Here is a 23,696-nt window from a genome sequence, read left to right as displayed (position 1 = left end):
TGCACGATCCATGTTCAGGGCCTGAGGATGTGCCTTGGCGACAGGTGATGAGACAAGGACTGCGTTTTAATAGTCTAACGTCGCGTCCTCTGCTTGTCTCCTTCAGCTGCACTGAGCCGAAAACACAGGCTAGGTGAATATGGAGGATGTCTACCAATTTTGGTTTCACCCGTCTATGCTGATATCAGTGCATATGAAGGAAATTATACATGGAGAGGACACAACTATATTATTGAGATGTAGGCTACCTAGTGCCTACTAGTCTGCTCCACGCAGGCAGAGACAGGAAGCATCCTCAGCAAAGCTGCTGCACAGGCACAGAGGGGGGAGAAAGGACTGGGGGAGGGATCATCTTGTGACAGGGTCACGGGAAATTAATAAGGAAGAAAGTTATATCTCGCTACTGCTAGACTTGTCCGGAGCAGCTGTTCAACATCAAGACGGGAATCCTAAATGCAAATCTCGCTGGCCGTGTGGGTCACCAAGTGTTAGGGTTTTGAGTTCCTTCTAAAACCCAGCCTGCTAGCCGCCTAACCCAGAGAAGGCTCCCTGTGAACAGAGCCTGGGGCCTCGTATCCAGCCAGTGTCCCAGTGATATTCTGCTGAGCTGGCTGCCTAATTGCATCGCAGCATTTTGGATAATAATTTACAAAAGGGTGCCTTACTCCTCCACTTTGTCACACTCAGTCGTTTTTCTCCTCAGTTTTCTCCTCAGAGGAAGCCAATCTCAGCCTCAAGTTATTGCCTTCCATTCGTTTGGAGTGGAAATGCATCCCGTGGCCCTCTACACCAAATGAAATGGATCCATTTTTACCTATTTTCTCACTTTCTCACACTTTCTCACTACCTATTTTCTCACTTCACGGGGTTGAGGTGTGACAATTCTCTGCTTCACTGATATTGTCAGACGGCTCTTCCTCTGTTTTGAAGTTTTGCTGACATTTAATATTTTACAGTCCACTTAGTACATGGTATTTACTCAGGAAGTGCATGGTGATGTGGTAATTACGTAATAATTACATAGTTCAAATTAGATTTTAATTGAAACATGCTACACTGAGTAGGCCTAGGCAATATGGCCAAAATATTTATGGTATTTTTCACATTTTTTATGGTAATTTAGGTTTTTGATTCATGAAAGTTCTACATTTGCTTTATGAGTAGTGCATGACACTAGGGTCGCAACACATATTTTAAATTATTTCAATGAGTCTCTATTTGGAATATTTTATACTGTTCAATTCAACATAAAATAACTAGCTAGCCAGCTAACTAGCGATTAGCATTAGTGGTTAACACGATTTAGCTTAACTTGCTAAGAAACTATAAACTAGCTGTTTGCAGATGTAAGAAACAAAAACTAATATTGTAATTATGGAACACTTGTGGATTTATATTAGTATAAAATTGGAAACAACATTGTTGCATGTGCTGCATGGACCATGCAGACTGAACGAAAGTGTCTCGTGGTCAAGCAACAACAAATGTGCTTCTTGAGTGACTGGGTGGGACTAGGTCTGTGTGGAGGGAGTGGAGAGGGATGGACTCAAGTAGCGGAGTGAACTAAAAATGGACGTTACACATAGTGTATCACATTTTAATAAACCAAACATTCAAATACTGTTATAGAAGATAAATTAAAAACCCAAACCGGTCCGTGCATCAATACTTGGTGTGTGTGTGTGTATGTGTGTGTGTGTGTGTGTGTGTGTGTGTGTATACGTATGTATGTATACGTATGTATGTATACGTATGTATATATACGTATATGTGTATATATACGTATATGTGTATATATACGTATATGTGTATATATACGTATATGTGTATATATACGTATATGTGTATATATACGTATATGTATATATACGTATACGTATGTATACATATGTATATATACGTATATGTATATATACGTATATGTATATATACGTATATGTATATATACGTATACGTATATATACGTATACGTATGTATACATACGTATATATACGTATATATACATATACGTATATATACATATGTATACATACGTATACGTATATATACATATACGTATATATACATATACGTATATATACATATACGTATATATACACATGTATACACACACACACACACACACACATACATACATACATACACACACACCAAGTATACGTATGTATACATATGTATACATACGTATATATACATATACGTATATATACGTATACGTATATATACGTATACGTATATATACGTATACGTATATATACGTATATGTGTATATACGTATATATACGTATATGTATATATACGTATATATACTGCTCAAAAAAATAAAGGGAACACTAAAATAACACATCCTAGATCTGAATGAATGAAATATTCTTATTAAATACTTTTTTCTTTACATAGTTGAATGTGCTGACAACAAAATCACACAAATTATCAATGGAAATCAAATGTATCAACCCATGGAGGTCTGGATTTGGAGTCACACTCAAAATTAAAGTGGAAAACCACACTACAGGCTGATCCATCTTTGATGTAATGTCCTTAAAACAAGTCAAAATGAGGCTCAGTAGTGTGTGTGGCCTTCACGTGCCTGTATGACCACCCTACAATGCCTGGGCATGCTCCTGATGAGGTGGCGGATGGTCTCCTGAGGGATCTCCTCCCAGACCTGGACTAAAGCATCCGCCAACTCCTGGACAGTCTGTGGTGCAACGTGGCGTTGGTGGATGGAGCGAGACATGATGTCCCAGATGTGCTCAATTGGATTCAGGTCTGGGGAACGAGCGGGCCAGTCCATAGCATCAATGCCTTCCTCTTGCAGGAACTGCTGACACACTCCAGCCACATGAGGTCTTGCATTGTCTGGCATTAGGAGGAACCCAGGGCCAACCGCACCAGCATATGGCCTCACAAGGGGTCTGAGGATCTCATCTCGGTACCTAATGGCAGTCAGGCTACCTCTGGCGAGCACATGGAGGGCTGTGCGGCCCCCCAAAGAAATGCCACCCCACACCATGACTGACCCACCGCCAAACCGGTCATGCTGGAGGATGTTGCAGGCAGCAGAACGTTCTCCATGGCGTCTCCAGACTCTGTCACGTCTGTCACGTGCTCAGTGTGAACCTGCTTTCATCTGTGAAGAGCACAGGGCGCCAGTGGCTAATTTGCCAATCTTGGTGTTCTCTGGCAAATGCCAAACGTCCTGCACGGTGTTGGACTGTAAGCACAACCCCCACCTGTGGACGTCGGGCCTTCATACCACCCTCATGGAGTCTGTTTCTGACCGTTTGAGCAGACACATGCACATTTGTGGCCTGCTGGAGGTCATTTTGCAGGGCTCTGGCAGTGCTCCTCCTTGCACAACGGCGGAGGTAGCGGTCCTGCTGCTGGGTTGTTGCCCTTCTACGGCCTCCTCCACGTTTCCTGATGTACTGGCCTGTCTCCTGGTAGCGCCTCCATGCTCTGGACACTACGCTGACAGACACAGCAAACCTTCTTGCCACAGCTCGCATTGATGCGCCATCCTGGATGAGCTGCACTACCTGAGCCACTTGTGTGGGTTGTAGACTCTGTCTCATGCTACCACTAGAGTGAAAGCACCACCAGAATTCAAAAGGGACCAAAACATCAGCCAGGAAGCATAGGAACTGAGAAGTGGTCTGTGGTCACAACCTGCAGAACCACTCCTTTATTGGGGGTGTCTTGCGAATTGCCTATCATTTCCACCAGTTGTCTATTCCATTTGCACAACAGCATGTGAAATTTATTGTCAATCAGTGTTGCTTCCCAAGTGGACAGTTTGATTTCACAGAAGTGTGATTGACTTGGAGTTACATTGTTGTTTAAGTGTTCCCTTAATTTTTTTGAGCAGTGTATATATATAAAAATACGGTATACCGCCCAGCCGTAAGTAGGCCTATCATGATACTGGGTTAGCATTATACTAGAAGGCTAATTACCAGAAGTACTAATAATTGATAGCGAGTAAGCCTCTTTACATTCGGGCTCTGGCAACCAAGTCTAATACCAACTAAATAAACATGGAGAAAGAATTATGGAACAGATTTTATCATTAGTCAATTTGGTTGGCTTGTAATATTTTATGAATAAACAGGTGCATTGTACAGTTGCCTTTTTAAATGATTTCAGTTGGCAGTGCAGTGGGTATTTTGAGTTACTTGTAGAACTTTCTAAAATATTTAATAATATAGTAGTTGCCACGGTAACTAGAAATGTACTTTAACACTTGTGTAGCAACAGTGCTAGTGGTGAATGTAGATGGTTTCCTAGATATTTGGTAACATAGCTGTGTGTTTGAACTCAATAAGGATGACAACACCGGATTGTATACTGCCTCCCAGAATTTCCTCACTCCTGACTGAGGTCTGTGTGTGTCTTCTGCACTTATCCTGGAAATCCAACCGCTGCGATCCTTCCGCCTGATTCTGTTGATTGCTCATGCCTTGTCCAGTTCTTCTAATGTGTGACTCCACACAGTACCTGGTATGACATCAGGACAATATTACTATGTTCCCTCAATTTCCTCCCCGTCTCCACTGAGTTTCTGAGGTTCCTCTCTTCATTTAGTAGGGGTCAGTGAGAGATCAGTGTGTGAGGCTAATTGTGAACCTTTCATTGAAGTCGGCTCATCTGTAGGAAACTGTCTGGCCTGACCTAGTTAACTGAGGAGCAGAGATCCTCTGAGGAAGACTAACACCGGTCAGGGCTCTCAGACACTCATCAATGCAGCTTTGTCACAGAGAGGAGAGTAAAAAGTGCAGTGCTACAGCACACACACATTATGCATCTACTGATCATTCCTTTATTAACTGCCATCAGATTAAATATAGGGGGGACCCTGGCTGGTAAATGGTCAAATTGGCCAATGTCCAAAAGAAAGACTTATGTCCTCAAAATCCATCTACCTAACACTAGACCTATCCCTTATTAGGCTACATGTGGTTTTTTGCCTTTTTTCTCAGTGCATGAAATGGCCTTGTTTCAACCGCTTTCAATTCATTAGCTTTTCTGAAAAACTCACATCCAAACCAACCATTTAAAACAGTGCTAGATAGTAAATCTCCCACTGCTTGCCTTGACTTCTGAGCTCTGAAAGGAGCAGCAGCAGCCGGGTCTACGGGTGAAAAAGAAAATACGTTATGTAATGGGCCATTTCATGTTGCTCCCCAGCCTGGCATGTGTGCAAAGGTTGCAGAGCAAATAGAGGAAACGGGTAGTGAGGAAGTGGGTAGTACTCAGCACTGAGAAGGCGAGAGGGGGAGAGGAGAAAGGACAGGTATTGGAGAGTAGAATATGGAAAGGGAGGAGAACAGGAAGAGCGTCAGAGGAGAGCTGCTGAAGCTGTGATGACTCAGCCTGGGTACTGGGAGAGGAGAGGATGGTGTGTTCGAGGGAGGCAGGGTAGTGCTCTACCCGTACTTAACTGTTCTCTACACTGGTTTGGACTCGTCATTCCCAAATATACCATTGTTGGACACAGCAGTTAGAAATGTCCATATAAAGATACAAAATATTTGGGACCTCCGCTGGGACCCAGAAAATGCTGTGGTGTTGGAGATGTGGGGTTGTCTGTTTCTGTCTGACCGTCCATCCATGATACGATGTTGGATGGTGCCAGACATTAGAGTTGTGGTAGAATGTATAGCTCCTGGCAATGCACAAGTCATGTGTACTGTTTTCCTGCACAAAGTACCCTTCTGGATGGTATATCAGTCTCATGCACTTGTCGCATGGTGCGGCCCCTCGGGTCGCATGGAGGAGAGGGTATCACAGAGTATGTGAGTGGTGTTGACAACACTGCTCTGGTGCTACATCTCCTTTCCATTCGCTCCACTGAAACCTCTCTGTACTCACAGGAGAGAGAAAAATGCCACTCTAAATTTGCTCCATTCATTAAAATCACAATTTAACCAACACTCATCTATTGTTGTCTTCCTGGACCTACCATTTTGGTTTTGATGTATTGAAATGAAACCATATGATTTGAATTGTGTTTTTAATCAACATGAAAATGTGACCGTAAGAAACGCTTATCATTTTAAATAGGCTACATGTCATATTAAACAGCATATGAACACTCTCTAAATAGGTCAGGATCCAGACAGGGAGCCTTAGAAGGAACGGAAATGAATTATTTAGGCTCTATTTCAATTTTTTTCAAGGCTATAGCCTACAAAGAAATACATTGTGAATTATTTCAACACTGGGCTGGTAGTGAGTCAGGGACATTAAGCACTCAGTATTTAAACAACATTAAACTCTATTAAATAATTATAGTTTAGAAATTAATCATAGACTGTGACTTACTTAGAATGATATACAAATTAAACAAAAAATGCCATATTAGGCTCACTCTACAGTGCCTTTGAGTCTGGCTTCAGACTCATGCGATGGTGCCCGGAGAGCAGGCCAGCAGTGGAGAATATCCTCTCCATGCTTGCAGAGCCACTGCTAAACACCTTTTTGGCCAATCTTGTCAGGCTGGGCAGGGATGCAGAGTTTTATTTTCTTCTTTTCAATAGGCAGGCCTAAAGGTTTTTGTGCAAAATAGCCAAAATCAAAACGGAAAGGGTCTTGAAGATAGGAATATGCAAGGCCTATTTGGCCAAAATCAATTATGGCCTATTGAATGGAACAAAAATGAAAACTTAAAGAGATCAGATTTTTTTGTTTATAAATACTGTGCTACAATGGCACACTTAATTAGCTACCCACCGTGTTCCTTGCTTTTAGCATGTGCACGTAGTTAGTACAGCATCATGCTTTCGAGATGTTTTTTTCAATTTCTACAATGATTCTTTAGTTGTGGACATTACATCACTGCATTCCCTCTCTTGGTCCTCATCTTTGTAAGTCACCTTGATTTTTGCACCTGTGTGTTTTATCAGTTTCTTGTGAGCTTGTGAGCGCTACTGGAGCAGAATTGGAGTGGGCGAGAAGGCCTTCCCTCCAGCCTTTGGGAATCTCACTCCACGCTCCAGTCAAACTTGGATAGTGGACTACACTCAAACTGAAAACATTTGAACATCTGTCTAACCTGTGTTCTGTCCTGTCTCTCCACAGGCACTGGCGAAAGCGGCAAGAGCACCTTCATCAAACAGATGCGCATCATCCACGGGACGGGCTACACCGACGAGGACAAAAGAGGCTTCACCAAACTGGTCTATCAGAACATCTTCACCTCCATGCAGTCCATGATCCGGGCCTCTGAGACCCTCAAGATCCAGTACAAGTATGAACAGAACAAGGTGAGTCTGGCTGGGGGAGCGGGATGGGGATTGGGGTCCACTCATTAGAAAAATACATTGTTAGTCAAAATGTCTTGTATTATTATAGTCTTATGTAGGCAAATATCTAGACGCCACGTTAGAGATCACTTCCAGTGAATTCGGAAAGTATTCAGATCACGTCAGTTTTTCCACGTTTTGTTACATTACAGCCTTATTCTAAAATGGATTAAATAAAAAAAATATCCCCTCATAAATCTACACATATTCCCCATATTTAAAGTAAAAACAGGTTTTTAGAAATGTTTGCAAATAAAGAAAATAAAAAGGTATACATAAGTATTCAGACCCTTTACTGAGGACTTTGTTGAAGGAACTTTGGCAACAATTACAGCCTAAAATCTTCGGAATGACGCTACAAGCATGGCACACCTGTATTTGCAGTCTGCAGATCCTATCAAACTCTGTCAGATTGGATGGGGGGTGTTGCTGCACAGCTATTTTCAGGTCTCTCCAAAGATGTTCAAGTCCGGGCTCTGGCTGGACTACTCAAGGACATTCAGAGACTTGTCCCAAAGCCACTCCTGCATTGTCTTGGCTGTGTGCTTGGGGTCGTTGTCCTGTTGGAAGGTGAACCTTCACCCCAGTCTGAGAACCTGCTACAGAGCTCTCAGGACTTCATCAAGGATCATTCTGTACTTTGCTCCGTTAATCTTTCCCTCGATCCTGACAAGTCTCCCAATCCCTGTCGCTGAAAAACACCCCCACAGCATGAGGCTACCACCACCATGCTTCACCGTAGGGATGGTGCCAGGTTTCCTTCAGACATGACACTTGGCATTCAGGCCAGAGTTCAATCTTGGTTTCGTCAGACCAGAGAATCTTGTTTATCATGGTCAGGGTCCTTTTGGTGCCTTTTGGCAAACTCCAAGCAGGCTGTCATGTGCCTTTTACTGAGGAGTGGCTTCCATCTGGCTACTCTACCATAAAGGCCTGATTGGTGGAGTGCTGCAGAGATGGTTGTCCTTCTGGAAGGTTCTCTCATCTCCACACAGGAACTCTGGAGCTCTAAGAATGACCACAGGGTTTTTGGTCACCTACCTGACCAAGGCCCTTCTCCCCGATTGCTGTGTTCTTGGGGACCTTCAAAGCTGCAGAAATATTTTTGTACCTTTCCCCAGATCTGTTCCTCAACAAAATCCTATCTCTGAGTTCTACGGACAATTCCTGGCTTGGTTTTTGCCTTGACATGCACTGTCAACTGTGGGACCTTACATAGACAGGTGTGTGCCTGTCCAATCAATTCAATTTACCACAGGACACAAGTTGTAGAACCATCTCAGGGATGATCAATGGAAACAGGATCCACCTGAGCTCAATTTCGAGTATCATAGCATAGGGTCTGAATACTTATGTAAATAATGTTTTTCTGTTATTTATTTTTAATACATTTGCAAAAATGTTTGCTTTGTCATTATGGGGTATTGTGTATGTTGATGAGGAAAAACATTTATTTAATCTGTTTTAGGAAAAGGTTGTAACGTAACAACATTTGGAAAAGGGTCTTAATACTTTCCAAATGTGCTGTATTTCACTGCATATTCAACCCCTGTACTGAGGCTTCGTTTGGACGCAGATCCGTGAGACTTCTGAGAATGTATAGCATGGAATATACGCAGCTCAAAAAAATAAAGGGAACACTAAAATAACACATCCTAGATCTGAATGAATGAAATATTCTGATTAAATACTTTTTTCTTTACATAGTTGAATGTGCTGACAACAAAATCACACAAAAATTACCAATGGAAATCAAATTTATCAACCCATGGAGGTCTGGATTTGGAGTCTCACTCAAAATTAAAATGGAAAACTGCACTACAGGCTGATCCAACTTTGATGTAATGTCCTTAAAACAAGTCAAATTGAGGCTCAGTAGTGTGTGGCCTCCACGTGCCTGTATGACCTCCCTACAACGCCTGAGCATGTTCTTGATGAGGTGGCGGATGGTCTCCTGAGGGATCTCCTCCCAGACCTGGACTAAAGCATCCGCCAACTCCTGGACAGTCTGTGGTGCAACGTGGCATTGGTGGATGGAGCGAGACATGATGTCCCAGATGTGCTCAATTGGATTCTGGTCTGGGGAACGGTGGGCCAGTCCATAGCACCAATGCCTTCCTCTTGCAGGAACTGCTGACACACTCCAGCCACATGAGGTCTAGCATTGTCTGGCATTAGGAGGAACCCAGGGCCAACCGCACCAGCATATGGTCTCACAAGGGGTCTGAGGATCTCATCTCGGTACCTAATGGCAGTCAGGCTACCTCTGGCGAGCACATGGAGGGCTGTGCGGCTCCCCAAAGAAATGCCACCCCACACCATGACTGACCCACCGCCAAACCGGTCATGCTGGAGGATGTTGCAGGCAGCAGAACGTTCTCCATGGCGTCTCCAGACTCTGTCACGTCTGTCACATGTGCTCAGTGTGAACCTGCTTTCATCTGTGAAGAGCACAGGGCGCCAGTGGCGAATTTGCCAATCTTGGTGTTCTCTGGCAAATGAAAAACGTCCTGCATGGTGTTGGCCTGTAAGCATAACCCCCACCTGTGGATGTCGGGCCCTCATACCACCCTCATGGGAGTCTGTTTCTGACCGTTTGAGCAGACACATGTACATTTATGGCCTGCTGGAGGTCATTTTGCAGGGCTCTGCCAGTGCTCCTCCTTGCACAAAGGCGGAGGTAGCGGTCCTGCTGCTGGGTTGTTGCCCTCCTAGGCCGCCTCCACGTCTCCTGATGTACTGGCCTGTCTCCTGGTAGCGCCTCCATGCTCTGGACACTACGCTGACAGACACAACAAACCTTCTTGCCACAGCTCGCATTGATGCGCCATCCTGGATGAGCTGCACTACCTGAGCCACTTGTATGGGTTGTAGACTCCATCTCATGCTACCACTAGAGTGAAAGCACCACCAGCATTCAAAAGTGACCAAAACATCAACCAGGAAGCATAGGAACTGAGAAGTGGTCTGTGGTCTCCACCTGCAGAACCACTCCTTTATTGGGGGTGTATTGATAATTGCCTATAATTTCCACCTGTTTATTCCATTTGCACAACAGCATGTGAAATGTATTGTCAATCAATGTTGCTTCCTAAGTGGACAGTTTGATTTCACAGAAGTGTGATTGACTTGGAGTTACATTGTGTTGTTTAAGTGTTCCCTTTATTTTTTTGAGCAGTGTATAACTAGCAGCCTGCAGACCTAAAACATCACGTGTTGATATGACTTAATTTCTGCCAACATATACTGTATATCACTGAATAAGTAAACCCAGTCTCAACCGAGTATCATAGCAAAGGGTCTGAATACTTATGTAAATAAGGTATTTATGTTTATTTTTTGTAAAAATTTCGAAATAACTATTTCTGCTTTGTCATTATAGTGTAATGTGTGTAGATTGATACTTTTTTATTTATTTAATCCATTTTAGAATAAGGCTGTAACCTAACAAATGTGGAAAAGGGGAAGGGTTCGGAATACTTTCTGAATGCACTGTATGTGAGCAGCAAATGGTTAGTGGTCCTTACTGTAGTTTTTGAATGGGTCATTGACTCCTGATATACAGTGGTTTCTGCACTAAAAGTTTTGCGATTATGCTGCGGGACTTAGAGGTGATTTGTAGTTTAGTACAGTACCCTGCGTCACCACTTCATTGCTCCAGACCAGCGCACGGGTGAGTTTGAGGACTGATTATTCTTTTGGGTCCTACTGTGTCTATCTGACAACGACTGGGTGACTTAAATAAAAACTGATAATTGTGCATGACTTCAGTATTACTTAGTAAAACTGTTACACCTAGATTTGTATTCTTTTATTTTGTTAGGATTATTTTGATTTTACTGTAGTACTGTAGCCCACTCCCGACTAGTCACGTTGTACAGCGCCTGAGTGGCGCAACAGTCTAAGACACTGCATAGCAGTGCAAGCTGTGTTGCTACAGATGCTGGTTCAATACCCATGCAAAACCCTCAACTGGGAGACCCATGAGATGACTATAGGTTTTTGGTTTCTCTCCCTCTAAACACAGAAAAAAATAATTCTAAATAACAAACGGGCTTTATTTACAAATGAGTAACGATGTCTCACCCCATGTTTAAGGGTGGCCTTTTTCTCACTCATTTTACGTTATTTGAAAACTAAATCTTCTCCAAAATAGTTATTTACTTAAACAAGCGATTTATTATGAATTTAGAATTGTATAAAAGCCCCTTGGATATTCTCAGATATATTATTAGCCCTTTTATTAGCAGGACAATATATATTAGTCATGGCTCCCGAGTCGCGCACAATGGGATTGCCTTGCCTTCTGCAGCTGTATCCATTGAAAGTGAGCGAGGTACAAGGCACAATGGCAGGGGGCACGGGATGGGCCGCAGAGGTACACACAGAAGACTGACCTAGCCCATGGGGGGTGGACCCCCACCCCGCCACACTGGGTAGCACAGAGCAACACTTAAGGGGCATTGCACTAATAATGGTGCTGACTAGGGAAATGTTCCCGCTGTTCTTAGTGCCAGTCTACACGTTCAAACTTTAACAATGTAACTATTAATGGCTTTCATTAAAAAAATAATGATAAAAATACTCTTTCGAAATCCAGACGTTTATTTAGTTATGGATCCATAACGAATTACTATGGGAATAAATATTACTGAAATATTGGAACAAAGTTGTCTAATGAAGTTAAACAAATTGTTGCTTAATGGAAAATACTCTTTCAAACACATGGTCACGTTGTACAGCGCCATTTTGGCTATTAGCAGGTAGCTGGACAAAAGACTTGCCTAGGAGGGTAGGGGGAGAATTCTATTGTCAAATGTATTTCTAAGTTAGGTTGGCTGTATCACAACCGTCTGTGATTAGTTGCAATTTCAGTTAAAACCATCAGAAAAGACAAAACAAATACCACAAAAAGTATTTATGTATCACGTCCGACCGTGATTGAGTCCCATAGGGCGTCACACAATTGGCCCAGCGTTTCTCTCCCTCTAAAAACAGAAAAATGTTTTGGCCTTTAAAAATATTATTTTGGCCTTTTATTCGGATTCAGTTAAAACCTCTTTGGGCTGGACGTACCGCTAGCGACCCACCTCGACAGCATCCGGTGAAATTGCAGAGTGCTTAATTAAAAATACTTAATTCATAATATTAAACATTCATGAAAATACAAGTGTCTTTAATTTAAAAGTTTATGTAACATCTTGTTAATCCAGCCGCTGTGTCAGATTTCAAAAAGGCTTTATGGCGAAAGCATACAATGCTTCTGTGGACAGCGCTCCGCATACAAAAGCATTAAAAACATTTTCCAACCAAGCAGATGCATCACGAAAGTCAGAAATAGCGATAAAATAAATCCTTTACCTTTGAAGATCAGTTACATAACAAATGGTCCTTTTTGTTCGATAAAGTCCTTTATATCCCCAAAAAGTATGTTTTATTTGGAGCGCTTCATTCAATAATCCACCTGTTTCCCCTTCTTCAAAATGCATAGAAAATGAATCCCAAACTATACCAATAAACTTGGTCCAAACACGTCAAACAACGTTCCTAATCAATCCTCAGGTACCCTAATATTCAAATAAACGATCAAATTTAAGACATAAAATAGTATATTCAATATCGGAAATAAATAACGAGGAGCGCACACTCATTAACGCGCACCAAAAGACTAGAGTCCTTCTGAGTGACACACAAAAAAAATAAAAAACATTGAACAATTTCTAAAGACTGACATCTAGTGGAAGCCATAGGAACTGCAATCTGGGTCCTAATGAGGCTTTCCCTTAGAAAAGCATTGGAAAGTCCAATGACCTCAACAACAACAAAAATTCCTGGAAGGATTGTCCTCGGGGTTTCGCCTGCCAAATCAGTTCTGTTATACTCTCAGACATTATTTTAACAGTTTTAGAAACTTTAGTGTTTTCTATCCAATACCATGCATATGCATATCCTATTTTCTGGGCCTTCTGGGCTCCTCGGTCAGCCAAACTTCCGAATACTGCCCCTAGCCTTAAAGTTAAGAACAAATTCTTATTTACAAGGACAGCCTATTCCTCCCCGTTGTGGAATTGAACCCCGGTCTCCCTCGTGCCCGCACGACACGGGGGATTCTTTAGCTAAATAGCCAAGTACTGTAGCCTACCACCGACTGTCACGATGTACAGTGCCATAATTTCCGTTCCATCCTAACGGAAACCCAGTGGGTTTTTTGTTTTTCTTGGAATAGAAACGCCATAATATTAAGCAAATTAATTAAGCAAAATGTATTAGTCAGTCCCGTATACTATGTTCTTACAAAAAATGTTTTACATTCTCTAGTACAGCCACTATTGAAGGCTATCAAATGCTTCTCAAAGATGCCCTCTGGTGGTCAAACTAGCACTCACTAGCACTGGTACTAGCAATGGTACCAGTGGTTCACACTTAAATTACGTGCCATAGAATTCTGCGGCACCATGCAAGCTGCGCCGCAGTACCCTGCAACTTTTAAAGGACCAACCACTGTATGCGCTAAGAATGTGACAAATTGTAAATTTTTCTTAACGTTTAAACTGTTCTGTTGAAAGTCATGAAATACCAAGTGAATTCACAATGTAGCTGTGCTGCTGCAAGCAACGTTTTGGGTCTCGCGGGCGTCACTTTTCAGATGGTTAAGCATTGCACCTGTACTACCATTAGTGTACCTCCATTCCAGCTTGTAAAGTTTGCATTTCCTTCTTATTTAGGTTCTCCAAGTATTTCCTTACAGGACTTTGCTGTTGTCGTTTGCTTTCCTCTGCCAATTTTCCAACTGTTAACGACGATGACATAGTGGTGGAGAGTCTAATCCAAAATAATTGATTCCTCAACTCCTTGCACATCGACTGCGAGTGTTGACTCCTATTTCTAAGCTTCAGGAATCGACGCCTAAGATTCAGTATTTTTTTAATTTGAGGAGACTGATTTTATATACAGTGCCTTCACTCCCCTAGACTTTTTTCACATTTTGTTGTTACAGCTTGAATTTAAAAATAATTGAATTGAGATTTCTTGTCACTGGCCAACACAACACCCTATCATGTCAAAGTGGAGTTATGTTTTTAGAAATGTTTACAAATTAATATAAAAATGAAAAGCTGATATTTCTAGAGTCAAGTATTCAACCCCTTTGTTACGGCAAGCCTAAAAATGTGCTTAACTAGTCACATAATCAGTTGCGTGGACTCACTCTGTACAATAATAGTGTTTAACATGATTTTGAATGGATACTTTATCTCTGTACCCCCACACATACAATTATCTGTAAGGTCCCTCAGTCGAGCAGTGAATTTCAAACACAGATTCAACCACAAAAGACCAGGGAGGTTTTCCAATGCCTCCTAAAGAAGGGACCTATTGGTAGATGGGTAGATATAAACAAAGAAGCCATTGAATATCCCTTTTTAGCATGGCAAAGTTATTAATCACAATTTGGATAATGTATCAATACACCCAGTCACTGCAAAGATACATGTGTCCTCCCTAATTCAGTTGCTGGAGAGAAAGGAACTGCTCAGGGATTTCACCATGAGGCCAATGGTGACTTTAAAACAGTTACAGAGTTGAATGGCTGTGATGGGAGAAAATTGGGGATGGATCAACAACATTGTAGTTACTCCACAATACTACATTTTAAAAGAAGGATACAAATATTCCAAAATATGCATTGTGTTTGCGACAAGGCACTAAAGTAATACTGCAAAAAAAATTGCAAATCAATTCACTTTTTGTTCCTGAATACCAAGTGTTATGTTTGGGGCAAATCCAATACATTACTGAGTACCACTCCATATTTTCAAGCATAGTGGTGACTGCATCATTTAATGGGTATGCTTGTAATCGTTAAGGACTGGGGAGTTTTTCAGGATTATAAATAAAACGGGATGGAGCTAAGCACAGGCAAAATTCTAGATGAAAACCTGGTTCCGTCTGCTTTCCACCAGACACTGTGAGATGAATTCACCTTTCAACAGGACAATAACCTAAAACACAAGGCCAAATCTACACTGGAGTTACTTACCAAGACAGTGAATGGTCCAGATTGGCCTTGTTAAAGTGTTAACTTAAATCTATGGAAAGACCTGAAAATGGTCTAGCAGTGATCAACAACTAATTGGACAAAGCTCGAAGAATTTTGAAAATAATAGTGGGCGAGTATTGCACAATCCAGGTGTGGAAGACTTTTACTTACCCAGAAAGACGCAAGGCTGTAATCGCTGCCAAAGTGTTTACTCAGGGATGTGAATACTTTTGTCTAAAATGTTTTTCTCCGCTTTGTCGTTATGGGGAATTGTGTTTTAGAAGGGTAAGAAATTAAGTTAATCCATTTTGAATTCAGGCTGTAACACAATATGGTTTAAGTCAAGGGGTATGAATACTTTCTGAAGGCACTGTAAATGTACATATAATCATTTGTCTATTTTTGTTCATATCTAATCAGAACTAGCAGCATGGGAATAGCCGTATTTCCCACTGGGTAAAAGACTAGTGGGGTTTTACAATCCCTAATCTAATTGTGCTCCGACCAGTTAACTTCTCTTTCTGGAACTCAGAGAAAGAAACACACACTGAGCAAGCAAAACACATGCAGGCCGCTGGTGATGCCAATCAGGGTTAAGTGCGTTGCTCAAAGGCACATTGACAAATTTTCACACCTTGCCGACTATGGTATACGAACCAGCAAATTTTCCAGTGTCATGACATGGGCCTTTCTGGATATAGATCATGGCACTCACTCACTCACAGGTTATATTATCACAGGTCATAAATCCCTGGAGGAGACTCTCCCCCTGGCCATGCAGAAAGAGACACACAGAGAACAAAGGATTTCACATGGCGAACTCCTAAATCTCCAAAATGCGGATTTGAATCAATATGTCCACATGTGGGAATGGTCAGTAGACACTTAAGGGACGGGTATGACGAGTGTGTTTCATTTGGTGACCTCAGAGGACAGGAAACAGGCATAACTATATCTCTGAATATGTACATTTCTCAATTATGGGGTTTGCATCTAATTCTTGTATAAAATGAATGAGTAAAGATGAAACTATTTGTGAAATGATGTAAGGTGATGTTAAACCTTTAATGAAAGAGAATTGTATTCCCTTTGAAGTTTAACTAAGTCATTGGCCCTCCCTCGTGAGCACAGACATGATCTGGCGTCATTTACTATCGTTACATATAATACCCCTTCCTGAGGAAATCCTCTTCAGACCATGCGTACCTCGATGGACACTGAGGAGGGCTAAGGTTGAGTTTAGACCACAACCTCAGTATAAGCTAAGGTTGAAATGGTTGTTGAATTCCTAACCATACCACGTGGATCATTGGCTACATGGCTGGAAATGGTTGAACTCTGAGACTATCGATCCCTACAGAATAAGAACAAGTCTTAGATAATAATTACTAGTCTGCCGCTAGACATTTTTGTCAACCTGGGATGCGAAGACCGACAACAGCCGAAACAGCTATTTTATGAGAACATTTCAGAATGGTACTCTGAAGTATCTATTCTAACCACAAAATACTTTGATCTTCAGCGAAGCAGAGAGAGAGACTCGGATGAACTCTCCAACAGAAGGATTGATGATTCTAACAGAGATCATGACGACAGTCGGCGTAAAAATATATTGATTGCAATTATTCCCGAATGAGTGAGCGTTCATGTGCAAAGGATTAGCATTTTAATTAATATAATTATCAACTGTGTAGTGACTCCTTTTGTCTTTCCCACCTTTTTCAGTCCACACCCACTTCCCTTTATCCACCAAGCCGTCATATTGGCTTAGCCCACTAGGGAACCTCCCCTATCATTTCCTTGTAACCCTAACGTTTGTTTGTTTATGCATTTCTGTGATTGGTTAGTTAGTAAATAATAAATTAAACCAATTTGGTGTATGGATGATTTATAGTTAAGGCTGGGTTCGTGCAGATAACCAACAATTTACGACGTTTGGAATGAGACTAATGTGAGGTAAAGAATAATTCATTAATAAGAAGACTAATTGATCAGATATTAAAATATCGGAAGTTATATTAGGAAAATTATAACTTTGTAATCTGAAGATTTTCCTTGGTGCCCCGACTTTCTAGTTAATTACATTTACATGATTAGTTTAATCATGTAATAATAATTACAGAGAATTGATTTGATAAAATAACTGTCTTTTAATGATGCCAAAGACGACACCAGGGATAAGTTGCCGTACTTTCGAGAACACAATCATAGCGAGCTAGCAAGGGACGGAGGGGATGGGCACTGTATAGGCAGGTCGGCCAGCATGCAGAACCGTGCACTTGGCCTATCAGTTGACAATCAAAAGCTGTATCGCACAATTTCTTGGCTTGCAATGTCTCGCAACTTCCGTGAAACAGGGGCTAGGATATTCTACACGCAACACCCGAAAGACTGAACACACAGTCTTTCGCATCATTAGCAAAGCGAAAAAGCATGTGAGTCAGTGTGACTGAGAAAAAGGGGGCATGCAGAAAGACCCATGTCTTGGTAATCTGTAACTTGCAATGTATTTGTCTTGCATGCCTCGCAAATTCAGGTAAGTGGCGTAGGCCATGAATACTCCACCAAAGTTAGCTACAGACTACTAACTTCTGGCATTGTCTGAATTCCCATCCACTCATAGGACAGCTAACTGGCAAATGTTATTGGCTGGCAATCTCAGCATTGAATTGTCCAGCCACATCTTATATGTCTGCATTATCAAATGCAAACCAAATTCAAATAGACCATATAAGTGCTGTAAACCATGCCATAAAACATAATGGACTTGTACTCCAAAATGTTCTGTCCTGGTAAGGATGCTAAGTCACTGCTTAGGAAAAGCCTGGATGTTTCGAGTGAAAGACTAGTCTGTCTTTAGCCCTAAATCATATCGAGAACATTCTGTCTGTATAACATAAGGTTATCTTCCCTTAACATCACTGTTGAAGCAAATAATAGGAAATTATGTGTCCCAACTTGTACGGTATACTTTCGACCTGAATAAAGAGATTACTAAATTATTGTGGAATACTGTTACAGTAAATGTGGGTGACTCTTTCCGCCATCCACCATTCCTTCCGTGTTTCTGACTTGTTGTCATCTTTCCCCTGTTCCTCCCTCAGTCCAACGCGCTGCTGGTGCGCGAGGTGGACGTGGAGAAGGTGTGTTCTTTTGAACAGCCCTACATCAGTGCAATAAAGATGCTGTGGACAGACCCTGGTATCCAGGAGGCCTATGACCGTAGACGTGAATATCAGCTCTCGGACTCCACCAAATAGTAAGTCTACTCCTGGCATACACACACAGCTGCTACAGTGGTTTGAGAAGAGTTAGAACGAGAGAGATTTAATTTTTTTAAATGTATTTTTAAGTTGATGAGTTATCACAGTAGTGGATATCATCTCTGTTTGATAAATACAGTGCTTTGCAAAAGTATTCACCCCCATTGGCGTTTTTCCTCTTGTTGTATTACAAACTTTAATTTGAATGGATTTTTATTTGGATTTTATGTAATGGACATACACAAAATAGTCCAAATTGGTGAAGTGAAATGACGACAATAAAATAAAAAACTGAAAGATGTGCGTGCATATTTATTCACACGCTTTGCTATGAAGCCCCTAAATAAGATCTGATGCAACCAATTACCTTCAGAAGTCACATAATTAGTTAATTGTACACAGGTGGACTTTATTTAAGTGTCACATGATCTCAGTATATATACACCAGTTCCGAAAGGCCCCATAGTTTGCAACACCACTAAGCAAGGGGCACCACCAAGCAAGCGGCACCTATGAAGACCAAGGAGCTCTACAAAACAGGTAAGGGACAAAGTTGTGGAGAAGTACAGATCGGGGTTGGGCTATAAATAAATAACAAACTTTGAACATCCCACAATATAAAAAAATGGAAAGAATATGGCAACACAACAAACCTGCCAAGTGAGGGCTGCCCACCAAAACTCGCGGACCAGGCAAGGAGGGCATTGATCAGAGGCAACAAAGATAACCCTGAAGGAGCTGCAAAGCTCCACAGTGGAGATTGGTTTATCTGTCCATAGGACCACTTTAAGCTGTACAGTCCACAGAGCTGGGCTTCACGGAAGAGTGGCCAGAAAAAAAGCAATTTCTTAAAGAAAAAAAATAAGCAAACACGTTTGGTGTTCGCCAACAGGTATGTGGGAGACTCCCCAAACAACATATGGAAGAAGGTACTCTGGTCAGATGAAACAAAAATGTAGCTTTTTGCCCATCAAGGAAAACCCAAAACCTCATCACCCCGAGACCCTATCCTCACAGTGAAGCATGGTGGTGGCACCAGCTTGCTGTGGGTATGTTTTTCATCGGCAGGGACTGGAAAACTGGTCAGAATTGAAGGAATGATGGATGGCGCTAAATACATGGAAATTCTTGAGGGAAACCTGTTTGTCTTCCAGAGATTTGAAACTGGAACGGAGGTTTGCCTTCCAGCAAGACAATGATCCTAAGCATACTGCTAAAGCAACACTTTGGTGATTTTAAGGAGAATCATTTAAATCTCTTGGAAATACCTAGTTAAAGCTCAGACTTCAATCCAATTGAGAATCTGTGGTATGATTTAAAGATTACTGTACACCAGCGGAACCCATCCAACTTGAAGGAACTGGAGTAGTTTTGCCTTGAAGACTGAGCAAAAATCCCAGTGGCTAGATGTGCCAAGCTTATAGAGACATACCCCAAGAGACTTGCAGCTGTAGTTGCTGCACAAGGTGGCTCTACAATGTATTGACTTTAGGGGGTGAATAGTTACGCACGCTCAGGTTTTCTGTGTTTTTGTCTAATTTCTTGCTTATTTCTCAAAAAAAATATTTTGCAACTTCAAAGTGGTAGCATGTTGTGTAAATCAAATGATACAAACCCCCCAAAAATACATTTTAATTTCAGGTTGTAAGGCAACAAAATAGGAAAAATGCCAAGGGGGGTGAATACTTCCGCAAACCACTGTAGTGGTTAGCGAAATTGAAAGTGTGGGAGACCAAAAGAAAGAGGGAGAAAGAAAAACAATGAGATGGAAAGAGAGAACAGACGGCAACATTTCTCATCCTGCTCCACCTTAGTTCTATTTGAACTAACCTATGGAGGCCCGAATGCCATGTTCGTTATGTAGATGTAGGTCAGGATTTATTCAGCCCTAAAAGGCAAAGTAAGTAAAATGACTCAGTCAATGTAGTGATCAGACTACTCTATATTTGTATGACTCTGAAAATGTTATCAGGAGTCAGGACTGTAAAAATGAACCCAAATGTTTTTTACAAGTACCATTTTAGGATGTTATGTTACTTGACCCTAAAGACGTGTGATTTAACTGTCTTGTTTCTAACTACTAGTCATCCTCCGTTTAACATTTTCTCCCCAAACTACGGTTAGTGATAATTGTTACAAACCAAAACTGCCTATTGTTAGTTCATGGAGGAGTACATTACCTGCCAGGATACTTGATAGTGTAATCAGGTCTTATTCAGCTTCATCACATTGTGAACTATGAACCTGAGTGCCAGTCTGTCTCTGCTCTAGCCAGCTTAATGATATGGCAAGGCAGCCATGTAGCCTTGTTTAATGGAAAAACGGTCTGGCACCTAGGCTTGTGTGAGTTATTATAGCTACTAACACGGTTTGTTTAGAAATGTATATGTACAGTGCATACGGAAAGTATTCAGACCCCTTGACTTTTTCTGCATTTTGTTACAATACAGCCTTAAATCTAAAATGGATTTAAAAAATGATTTCCTCTTCAATCTATACACAATGCCCCCATAATGATAATGCAAAGACGGGTTTTTGCAAGTATACATGAAATTTAAAAAAATGAAATATTACATTTACATAAGTATTCAGAACCTTTACTCAGTACTTTATTGAAGCACCTTGGGCAGCGATTACAGCCTGGAGTCTTCTTGGGTATGATGCTACAAGCTTTGCACATCTGTATTTGGGGAGTTACTCCCATTCTTCTCTGCAGATTCTCTCAAACTCTGTCAGATTTAATGGGGAGTGTTACTGCACATCTCTTTTCAGGTCTCTCCAGAGATGTTAGATCAGGTTCAAGTCAGGGCTCTGGCTGGGCAACTCAAGGACATTGAGAGACTTGTCCCCAAGCCACTCCTGTGTTGTCTTGGCTGTGTGCTTAGGGTCGTTGACTTGTTGGAAGATTAACCTTCTCCCTAGTCTGAGGTCCTGAGTGCTCTGGAGTAAGTTTTCATCAAGGATCTCTCTACTTTCCCTCAATCCAGACAAGTCTCTCCCAGTCCCTGCTGCTGAAAAACATCCCCACAACATGATGCTGCCATCACCATGCTACACCGTAGGGATGGTGACAGGTTTCCTCCAGACGTGGCGCTTAGGGTTCAATCTTGGTTTCATCAGACCAGAGAATTTTGTTTTCTCATGGTCTGAGAGCCTTTAGGAGCCTTTTTGCAAACTCCAAGTGGGCTGTCGTGCCTTTTACTGAGGAGTCCCTTCCCTCTGGCCACTCTACCATAAAGGCCTGATTTAGTAGAGTGCTGCAGAGATGGTTGTCCTTCTGGAAGGCGCTTCCATCTCCACAGAGGAACTCTGGAGCTCTGTCAGAGTGACCATCGGGTTATTGGTCACTTCCATGACCAAAGCCCTTCTCCCCCGATTGCTCAGTTTGGCCGGGCGGCCAGCTCTAGGAAGAGTCTTGGTGGTTCCTAACTACTTCCAATTCAGAATGATGGAGGCCACTGTTCTTGTGGACCTTTAATGCTGCAGACATTTTTGGTACCCTTCCCCAGACCTGTTCCTCGACACAATCCTGTCTCAGAGCTCTATGGACAATTCCTTCGACCTTATGGCTTAGTTTTTGCTCTGACATGCACTGTCAACTGTGGGACCTTTTGGGACCTTTTATAAAGGTGTGTGTGTGTGTGTGTGTGTGTGTGTGCCTGCCTTTCCAAATCATGTCCAATCAATTGAATTTACCTCAGGTGGACTCCAAGTTGTAGAAACATCTCAAGAATGATCACTGGAAACAGGATGCACATGATCTCAGTTTCGAGTCTCATAGCAAAGGGTCTGAATACTTATGTGAAGCTATTTCTGTTTTTTATTTTTAATACATTTGCCAAAATTTCTAAACCTTTTTTTGCTTTTTCATTATGGGGAATTGTGTGTATATTGAGGAAAATTAGTTATTTCATTAATTTTAGAATAAGGCTGTAATGTAACAAAATGTGGAAAAAGTCCAAATTTGCTGTGTGTAGTTCTGTGTGCATGAGAAAGAGATGGTGTGTATGCCTGTTTGTTTCTGTATGCATGTTTGCAGGTGATTTGTGCAGCATCAGGCACACACGTGTGATGTGTCCCCCTTCATTCCACAGTTACCTTACAGATTTAGAGCGAATAGTGACCACGGGTTACGTTCCCACTCAGCAGGATGTGCTGCGGGTTCGAGTGCCCACTACTGGCATCATTGAGTACCCTTTTGACCTGGAGAATGTAATCTTCAGGTACTGGTGTGAAGTGCTGCCTCTACCCCGCCACTGTACTGTCTCCACCGCCTGCCACTGCTGCTGGCCGCACAGCCCTGGGTCCTGGTAGCACACTCTGAGACTCCTAACTCACGATCAGCAGCTCTGAGGCTGTCTGAGAACAGAGGACAAATCACACAACTACTAACTACAACCAAAAATTGAGAAAGATGGGATGGTCTTTAGTCCAGGTCTTATTGGACTTCCGGACTGCCTCAATTTGAACCCAATAGAATTAAGGTGCAAAGGGAAAAGTTATGGTATAATCTCTGAGCGATGCCATCAGGGACTGTACTAACATTCTGAGAGATGGTGGGTGCTAGAGGTGGCAGGTGAAGTGTCAACCCCCAGGGCTCTCAGGAATGGGTTCTCCCGTCATGCTTCACTCCCTCTCTTTTTTGTCGATCCTGCCTTTCTCTTTCTCCCCGTCTCTAGCTATCTAAGCGATCTGGATCGTATTGCCGAACCAAACTATCTACCAACCCAACAAGATGTGCTTAGGGTTCGCATCCCCACCACAGGGATCATTGAATACCCTTTCGACTTGCAAAGCATCATTTTCAGGTAGAAAGACATTCACACTTTTACTAACTCCCCTACCTACCTAAGTGTTTTGTTTTCCCTATGAAATAACCAATTGTTTCAATATTCATGTTGACTGCGTTGTGTGATCAAGTCTGAGAACATTGACCACTCTGTGCTATTGATTGTATGACTGGAGATCATCCTCTCCCTCACAAGATCAACATAAACCAATATCACCTGCTGCTTCATTTCATTCCTCAATGTTGCTTTGATCTCCAGTTTTTACCCTCCCATCATAGTCTCGGGCCCATCAAGTCT

At 41.9% G+C, this 23,696-nt stretch overlaps 1 protein-coding gene across 3 annotated transcripts in view; it reads left to right on the top strand.

Moving 5' to 3' along the window:
• Positions 1 to 23,696, top strand: part of LOC110524330 (guanine nucleotide-binding protein subunit alpha-11) — a 108,798-nt gene that overhangs the window by 59,976 nt on the left and 25,126 nt on the right. The window contains exons 2-5 of one of the 3 annotated variants that reach the window (XM_021603870.2): positions 7,085 to 7,269; positions 18,451 to 18,605; positions 22,704 to 22,832; positions 23,289 to 23,417. In XM_021603870.2, coding sequence (XP_021459545.2) covers positions 7,085 to 7,269; positions 18,451 to 18,605; positions 22,704 to 22,832; positions 23,289 to 23,417 — 598 coding nt within the window. The remainder of the gene's footprint in view (positions 1 to 7,084; positions 7,270 to 18,450; positions 18,606 to 22,703; positions 22,833 to 23,288; positions 23,418 to 23,696) is intronic. The other 2 variants (XM_021603873.2, XM_021603871.2) reach the window with 2 other exon arrangements.

This window comes from Oncorhynchus mykiss, chromosome 5 (genome assembly GCF_013265735.2).
Source record: "Oncorhynchus mykiss isolate Arlee chromosome 5, USDA_OmykA_1.1, whole genome shotgun sequence".
NCBI lineage: Eukaryota > Metazoa > Chordata > Actinopteri > Salmoniformes > Salmonidae > Oncorhynchus > Oncorhynchus mykiss.
Note: the sequence above shows the minus strand (reverse complement) of the source record. Positions and strands in the feature narration are given on the sequence as shown.